This window comes from Belonocnema kinseyi, chromosome 9 (genome assembly GCF_010883055.1).
Source record: "Belonocnema kinseyi isolate 2016_QV_RU_SX_M_011 chromosome 9, B_treatae_v1, whole genome shotgun sequence".
NCBI classification, from domain to species: Eukaryota; Metazoa; Arthropoda; class Insecta; order Hymenoptera; family Cynipidae; genus Belonocnema; species Belonocnema kinseyi.
Window position 1 is genome coordinate 84,956,748 of NC_046665.1, and position 8,891 is coordinate 84,965,638.

The following is an 8,891-nucleotide window of genomic DNA, read 5'->3' on the forward strand; positions in this document are numbered from 1 at the left end:
GACCGAGAACGGGGTTATTTCGAGTTATTTCGAAAATTCTTTTAATTTGTGGAAATCCTATAAGAATCTTTGAATTTTTTTAAATCGCTTGAAATTCTTTCGAATGTCTTGAAACATTTCCTTTGAAAATGGTAAAAATCCATCAAAATAGGGAAAAATGATTTGACCCCCCCCCCATTTCTCCCAAATTAAACTTATTCATTAAAGTCGTCTAAGAAATTGTTTAAATTCCTAGAAATCTTTGAAAACTCTAGGAATCGCTAAAAATCCCTTGAAATTTAATTTATTTCTCAAGGTTCTTTCAAAATCCCTTAAATCTTTGGAAATCCTATAAAATTCTTTGAAAACCTTGAAATTATTCTAATCTCTCGAAATTCGTTCGAATCCATTGAAACAGTTTCTTTGAAAATTGTAAAAATCCATCAAAATAATTTGAAATCCCCTCCCCCAAAGTGAACTCATTCATCAAAGTTCTCTAAAAAACGATTAAATCTCTAGAATCTTCCAAATCGCTAGGAATCCCTTGAACTTTCATTTCATTTATTTTTCAAAGTTCTCTAAAAATGCCTTCAAATCTCTGTAAATTCTACAAAATTCCTTGAAAATCCATTAAAATACTTTGGAATCCCTTAAAATTCCCGAAAATCTTTGAAACGCTTTGAAATCTTCTAAAATGCTATACAAAATGTTTTGAAATATTACGAAATTCCTTGAAATGTTTCTAAATCTCTAGAAATACATTAGAATTAGTTGAAATGTTATGAAATACCATAAAATACTATTATATTCTTTGAGATTCATTGAAAGACATTCAAGTATTTGGAATTTTTTAACTCTTCTGAAATTCGATAATACGTTTGTGGTTTCTCAAAGCTTTACATAAATTATTTCCATATTTTATCATTATTTTCTCATGATGATTATCTGTAATTATTTTTCTAAAATCGTTCAACAATTATAAGAAATTGATCATAGTAAAATCATATCATAGACCCGCACTGAATTTTATACAATACGTAACAGATTTCAGCAGCAATTAACCCCTCGGAGAATTGTCATTAATTAAAAAAAAAATCAAGACTCACGAGTCGAAGAATCTTCTGCCATGGAAAGTGCCATCAGAAGACCCATTTTCGTTTGGAAGTTCCACCCCCACGTGAATTTCCTCTCGCCCTGGGACTGGTCCCACGTACCGAACTCTACCTTGTAGAATCCTTCCTTCTGGAGATATAACTTTGACAAGATGATCCAGTTTGAGATCTCGAGGTATCTGGAAGAAAAATTCCGAAAATTGATCAGGATCCACTCAAAATTTTTTTTAAATCCAGGCTATTTCCCGGATTTCCCCGATCAAAAATTACATTTTTCCCAATTAACATCACAGAAAACACAAAAGATAAAATTTACATCGATTTCCAAGGAAAGGTTCTCTGCTACAAAAATTAACTTCACCGGATAAACTTGACACAAATATCGGTTTAACTTTCTTTTGTTTTTCCATGACAAACACATGCTTTTTGAAAGACGCGAAGTTGGCTAAACAAAACTTTATCGCTCTAAAAATTTTCCTGCAACAAATTTTATTCTTAGCTTTTTCTGTATTCTAACCGCTTATAATAATAATAACTCAATACTAATGGCTTTATTGTATTACAATTTGAAAATATTTAGGTAATCATTGTAGAAATTCAAAAAAAAAATGTATAATTTAAATTATTGTCAGAATTTTTTCAGACTTCAATCCTAAAATTATCTCTAACCGGGAGAAACAGGGTGATTTTTTAAAAGGAAATACTAACAAAATGTGGGAATAAATTCTTTTGAATAACATTAATGTAGGTATAATATTCTTAAGATTTCCAGTCAAAACATATTGCACATTCAAGCAAAAACGAAGGCTTCTTAACAAAATATTTGTGTTTTCTAGCTAAAAAGTCGAATTTTCTATAAAAAATTTTAATTGTAAACTACAAAAAATTATTTTTCAACAAAAAAGTTCACTTTCAACCTAGAAAGGTTAATTTCAAACCAAATAGTTTAATTTTGAACCAAAAACATTAATTTTCAAACTCAAAAATGCATTTAAAACTTCTTCCAGGCAAAAAGACTAAGTTTCAATAAAAAGGTTGAATTTTTAATCATATAATTCAATTTTCAACCCACAAAGATAAATATTTAACCAAATGATGAAATTTTCTAACGAATAAAATTAAACTTCAACCAAAAACAGTTGCATCTTCAACCAAACAGTTGAATTTTTAAGCCAAAATAACGAATTTTTATAGAAAATTGTAGAAACCGTTGAATTTTCGACTTAAAAATATGACCTTTGAATAAAATAGTTGAATTCTCAACAAAATAATTAATTTCTTAACCAAATAGCAGAATTTTTAATCAAAAGAGATGAATTCTGAAACAAAAATATAATAGTAGACATTTTAATTTAAAATAATTTACTTTCAACCAAAAAAGACGACTTCTGTAACAAAAGATGAATTTTAAATCCAAAAGGACCAATTTTGTATTTAAAAAACTACTGATCAACAAAACAGTTCAACTTTCCACGTAAAAACATGAGTTTTTAATGAAATATTTAATTTTGAAGAAAATATTAAAATTTTAAATAAAAAAGACGAATTTTTTAGAAGACACTAAAATTGTTCATAAAAATTTTCAATCGAAAAGGACGATTTTTGTATCGAAAAAGATTGATTATCGACGAAAAACAGTTTACTTTTCAACAAAAAAGTTGAACATTCAACAAAATAATTGAATTTTCCACGAAATACTAGAGTTTTTAACTAACAGAGATGAATTCTAAACCGAATTTTGAACCAAAATTATAATAGTAGACTTTTCAATCAAAAGAGGACTTTTTAATATAATAACACGACTGTTCAGAAAATAAAAAAAAAATGAATTTTCTACCAAAAAAGGGTAAATTTTTATTAAAATAAAATAATTTTCAACTAAAAAATATAAATTTTCAACTAAGAAAGGTCAATTTACAACCAAAAAAGGAATAATTAAATTTTCAAAAACAAAAATTAAGTTTCAACCAAAAATTAAACGAATATTCAACAAAGCAGTTACATTTTTAACCAAAGGAATAAATCTGCAACCAACAAAATTTGAACCAGGTAGAATTTTGAACTAAACGAGATGAATTCCGAGCTAAAAATATAACAGTAGACTTTTCAACAAAAAAATTAACAAGAAGATCATGAACATAATTCAAAGTTTATGCAAGAATGTAAAAAATCCCTTAGTTTAAGATGAATCGATTGACCTATAATATTAATATATTATATAAAAGTGTGAGCAAATTATAGTAATTTCTATTATTTTAAAAATCGATTTTTATAGTAGAAATTTGCTCTTTCACATAATTTAAAGTTGACGTAAGAATAGAAAAGTTGATTCAAGACGAATAGATTGACCTATAATTTAAATGTATTTTATTGAAGAGTAAGAAAGTTATGGTCATTAATAATATTTAAAAAAGCTGTATTTTTTATAGTCAAAGGTTTTACATTAATTTAATTAAAAATTGATGCAAGAAATGAAAAAATTTCTTGATTCGAGAGAAATCCCAGTGGGCACAAATGTCCCAAAACGTTTTTAGTAAGTCCTAAAAACGTCCTAAGGCAGGCCAAATAACGTTCTAAAAACACACAATGTTCCAAAGACGTTTTAGGACGTGCTTGGATTATTGAACTTTTTTCCACGTTACTTGGACGTTTTTTGGCCTGACATAGACCGTTTTTTTGGACGTTTTTTAAAAACGTATTTTAAACCTGACGTCCTAAAAACGTCTTTAGCACGTTCCAAAAATGTTTTTAAATTTCGTACCCGCTGGGATTGATTGGCCTATATTATTAAAATATTGAATTGAAGAGTACGGAAGTTAAGGTCATGTGTAAGCTTTGAAAAATCTGTCATAAACAGAAAATTTTTTTTTCAATAACATAATTAAAAGTTCATGCAAGAATAGAAAAGGTTCTTTGATTCGAAAAATTTTGATTCATCTATTTCTATGTTTTTATTTTTACTTCCATAATGAGCACCATAAAATGAGCACAAATGAGCACCATAAAATTGTAAATACAAAGTGGAAACAACCGAGATCAAATTCAAAGTTACTTCTTCGTTATTTCGCTGAAATGATTTAAGCGAAGTACCGAGAAAAAGGGTTAAAAGGGGAAAGTTTCTTGAAAACAGAGAAAAAAAGAGGAATTGGATTGAAAAATTGGAAAAGGGGAAATAGGGGAAAAAGTGTGAAATGCAAATTATAAGAACGACCCAGCTGAAAATTCCTGTACAGGAATCTCGCAGGATCCTGGTCATGTTTCTGGACACGATCCTGCACATTTAATCTTGGCGGTTCCTGTGCAGGAATCGATCGAGTATAGGTCCCTGTACAGGTTCCTTCGCGAAATAAATAGAGACGCGAGCACCTGTACAGAATCACGTATTCATTTCGCTTATAATTATAAAGTTGCTTCCCTTTTATTCCCTTGAAGATTAAATCTGCTATCGAAATAGCTCAGCCACTAGCTAATCCTCGCGGAATAGTTCGTGTGCAGGTTTAGGTACAGGATCCTGAACAAGATCCTGTACATGAACATGCGTCTCAAATCACTTTCTGAAGAAACTTGTAAAGGATCCTTCCAAGGGTAACTTGCATATACGTTCCTTTGCAGGATCATCTACAGGAACATGTCCAGGATCCTCCAAGGTTTCTATACAGGATATTTCAGCTAAGGATTTTTTAATTTAGCAAATTATTATAGAACTGTAACGTTGCAGGACAGAAGTAATTCAAGTAGGACCGGAATAAGTGTCTACATGGAATAACTTGGTTGGCAGAAAGTATTTTTGTAAAATAATAAAATAGATATTAATTTCTCAGTCTCACCTTTGGCAGGTAGGGTCTGGCATCTCGAGGAGGATTCCATTCCCGAAAGAGATCTGGTTCAGAGTGACGTCGAGCTCTTCTCCTTCGAGCTGTCTGTTTGTTCCAATACTCGGCAGTAGACATCGTCAACATAGAATCGATACTTCTTCTTAAGTAGTCTTCAGCCTCATCGATCAAGGACTCCGTCGAGTCTTCGCTCGTGTCCAAATCAGTCCGCAGATTCGGCAAGCTGCCTCTTATCATTGAACATTCTTTAAAAAAATTCACATTCAGTTCTGAATTAATCAAGAGCTTCTCAAGTAAATATAATAAGAGTACTTAGGAACCGTCCTAAAACTACACTCAACTCCCGATATAAGATCGGTTGCAGGTATGGCTTGCTTTGACCTTGATTATAATCGGGGGAATCCAAAAGTAAATAGACAGAGCCGCCTGAAGCGAGCGGCGAAAAAGCGGAAGCCATCAGTTTTAGTAACAACGTAAACCCGGGGGTTTTATATCGGGAGTTGAGTGTACGTAACCAATTTTCGATTATTTTTTATTAAACATGGATTTGACGTTTCTTCTGAATTTTTTTGGGTGCCTAGAGAGATCATTTGTCAATATGCCTACGTAACTGTATGGTAAACTATAAGCTTCGGAAATTAATAAAGAATAATGAAGAATATTATAATATCAGGCTTCACAGCCCAAAGTACTCCCAAAATATTTTCAACCAACAAAAATGACCTTTCTATCATAAATGATCAATTTTTAATCGAAACCGACGAATTTTTAACAAAACAATTGAATTTTCGCAACAACAACAAAAAACTATTTTCAACAAATAATTACACTTTCAATTAAACAAAAGATTTCTACTAAAATAGATTAACTTTCAGCAGAAAAAAATGAATTTAAACAACAAAATTCATTTTTAATTAGACAATTGCATTAACACCTAAATAGTGGAATTATTAAATAAAACAGATTAGTTTCAAACACAGTTGCATTTTTAACCAAAAAGATGAAATTTATACCAAAAAATACGAATTTTCAAATAAGTACATAAATCTTCAAACAAATACTAGTTGATGTTAAAACAACATGATTAATTGTCTACCAAAAAAGAGCAATCTTTAACAAAGTACATGAGTTTTCAACCAAATAGTTTAATTTTCAACTAAAAAAGATTAACTTTCTACCAAAAATAGAATAATTAAATTTTGAATTGAAAAACTTAATTTGAAAAAGAAGAATTTTGAAGTACATAGTTGAATTTTCGATAAAAAAAAATGAATTTTTAACGAAGTAGTTCAGCTTTTGAACAAATCAGAAAATTGGAGAAAGTCAGGGAAAGAAAGGCGAACCAGACATAGTTTGAGAATTTTCAAAGAATGAATCCAACGATTTTGTTAAAAAATAATTGTTTATAGTTGAAAAGGCAATTATTTGATTGGAAATTCATGTCTTTGATTGAAGATTTAACTATTTCGTTAAGATTTTTTGTTTAAATTAATTTTTATACCAAAAACTGAATTGTACTATTTTAAGTTGATATTAGATCTTTTTTAATTGAAAATTCATGGGTTTTGTTGAAAATTCTACTTTTTCGTAGAAAATTAATCTTCTAGAAGAAAATTCATGTTTTTGATTTAAAATTCAACTACTTGGTAAAACATTAATATAATAATTAATTAATTTTTTTTAACTAAAAATATAAATATTAACTTTTCAGTTGATAATTTCTCTTTTTTAGATGAAAATTCATGTATTTTGTTAAAAATTCGTCTTCTTTGCTAGAAAATTAATTTTGCGGCTTAAAAGTATATATTTTTGTATGAAAACTGTAACCATTTTTTGTAAATTTGGTTTTTTGTTGTTGTTGAAAATTTATTCTTAGTTGAAAATTTAACTATTTCATTTTTTATCGCGAATTCAACTTTTTAGATAAAATTTCCCTCGAAATTGCCCTCGAAATTGCCACTATTTGGTTGGAAATTCATGTATTTTGTTCAGAAAATTTAGTTTGTAGAAAATTAATCTTCTTGCTTAAAAATTAACCTTTTTCGTTGAAAGTGCATTCAATTGGTTGAAAGTCGAGTTACTTTGTTAAAAATTGTTTGGTTCAAGATACATCTTTTTAGTTGTAAATTCTTTTTTTAACTTCAAATTTAACTATTCTATTGGTTTGTTGAAAAATCATCTTTATCGGTAGAAAATTAATCTTCCTGATTGAAAATTTATGTTTTTGGTTGAAAATACTTATTCCATTTTTTGTTGAAAAATTGTATTTATTAATTGAACATTTAACTATTTGTTAAAAATTTATTTTCTTTAGTTGTCTTTTTCAGTAAAAAATTCTTTTTCTTGGTTGAAAATTCATGCTTTCAGTCGAAAATGTTACCAATTTTTGAAATATTAATCTACTTTGTAGACAATTAAAATTGTTTGTTATGAATACGTTGAATTTTTTGTTATGAATACGCATACCAAATTTTTTCTGTTGATAAGTAATTTTTAAACTGAAAATATAACAATCAATTTTTTATTAAAAATTTATGTTTTTTAGTTCAGCTTCACCTCTTTAGTTGAAAAATCATGCAGCTAATTGAATATTTGTCTTTTTTTTTTTAAACTTACTCTTCTGGGTTAAAATTTCAACTTTTTTGTTGAAGCTTAGTCTAATTTGTTGAAAATTAAACAATTTTATTAAAAAGTATTTTTTTAATGAAAAGTCAATAGTTTTGTTGAAAATTCTTTTTTTTCGATTGAGGATTAAACTACTCGTATTTTGTTGGAAGTTCGTAGTAATTGGTTGAATTAAATTGTTTTTTATTAAAAATTTTAATCCTTTTTGGTTGAAACATCAACTACAACATTTTTCGTTGAGAATGTGTCTATTTCGGTTAAATATTATTTTACTTTGTAGAAAATTCAACAATTTGTTTAAAAAGTCATTTTTTATTAAGATTCTTCATTGAATTTGAAAATTCATCTCTTTAGTTGAAAATTTAACTACTTTCTTGAAAAATAATTTAAATTGTTTAAAAATTTATTTTTTAGCAAAATTCAATTATTCCAGACTGGTCATTTTAGTTTAAAATTCATCTCTTTGGTGGATAATTAAACTATTTGTTGAAATTTCGTCTTTTTTTAATACTATTTTTTTCACTGAAAATTGTAACTATTGTATTATAAAAAAAATGTTGTATAATAAAATATTAACTGTATATAGTTGAAAATTCGTGTATTTTGTTGTAAACTCGTCTTTTTCAGTGGAAAATTAATCTTATCGTTGATAATAATTTATATATTTTTTTAATTCAACTATTTAGTTAAAAGTTTATATATTTTGTTACAAATTGAACAATTTAGTTGTAAAGTAATCCATTTTGTTTGAAAATCCTTGCGAGTCCACAGTTACGGCCGAATAACGCACCATAATTTTATCAGATTTAATGTAATCCAGAGTAATCTTATGCAAAGCCGGAGTAATCTTAGGTCCGCCGGAATAATTATGTATATAGATAGAGTAATCTTTGGTAATCCGGCGTAAATACATGTCCGCTGGATCGCATTTTTAAGACTCTCTTTCCCCCTCTTAACATTGCAATATTATTTCCTAATATTGCGTGCTGTTAGGAAACATAAATACAATAAAGCAGACCTGTCCCGCGAGGAGAAATGCAAGAAGATCTTTTTTGAATAAAAATTTAATTTAAAAAATGTTTAATTCATAGTTCCATATAGTCTGAAAATACATTAAGAATTTCTGTTATTCTCTGATGATAATACAGATTCCTTGAAAAATTGGACTTGAATTAAAAGTTCTGTTCGATTCCCAGCGGAGCATAGGCGAAGGTCTTTTCTCAGGTAAAATTTTATTAACAAAATGTTTAAGGTGGTTTTAGCGTGAAACGAAATCCATGCTAAAAAGCTGAAATTTTTATTATAACTTCTTTAACTATTTTTGAATACATCTGCGAAGTTT

General features: G+C 28.2%; 1 protein-coding gene across 4 annotated transcripts in view; it reads right to left on the bottom strand.

Moving 5' to 3' along the window:
• The window catches only part of LOC117179386, a 95,219-nt gene that overhangs the window by 25,236 nt on the left and 61,092 nt on the right, over positions 1-8,891 (bottom strand). For all 4 annotated transcript variants that reach the window (XR_004467915.1, XM_033371120.1, XM_033371119.1 and 1 more), the window contains 2 exons: positions 4,919-5,169; positions 1,086-1,270 (listed from right to left, as the gene is read on the bottom strand). Coding sequence is in view for 3 of the 4 variants with exons in the window: in XM_033371120.1 (XP_033227011.1) it covers positions 1,086-1,270; positions 4,919-5,169 (436 nt within the window). In the remaining variant the exon portion in view is untranslated. The remainder of the gene's footprint in view (positions 1-1,085; positions 1,271-4,918; positions 5,170-8,891) is intronic.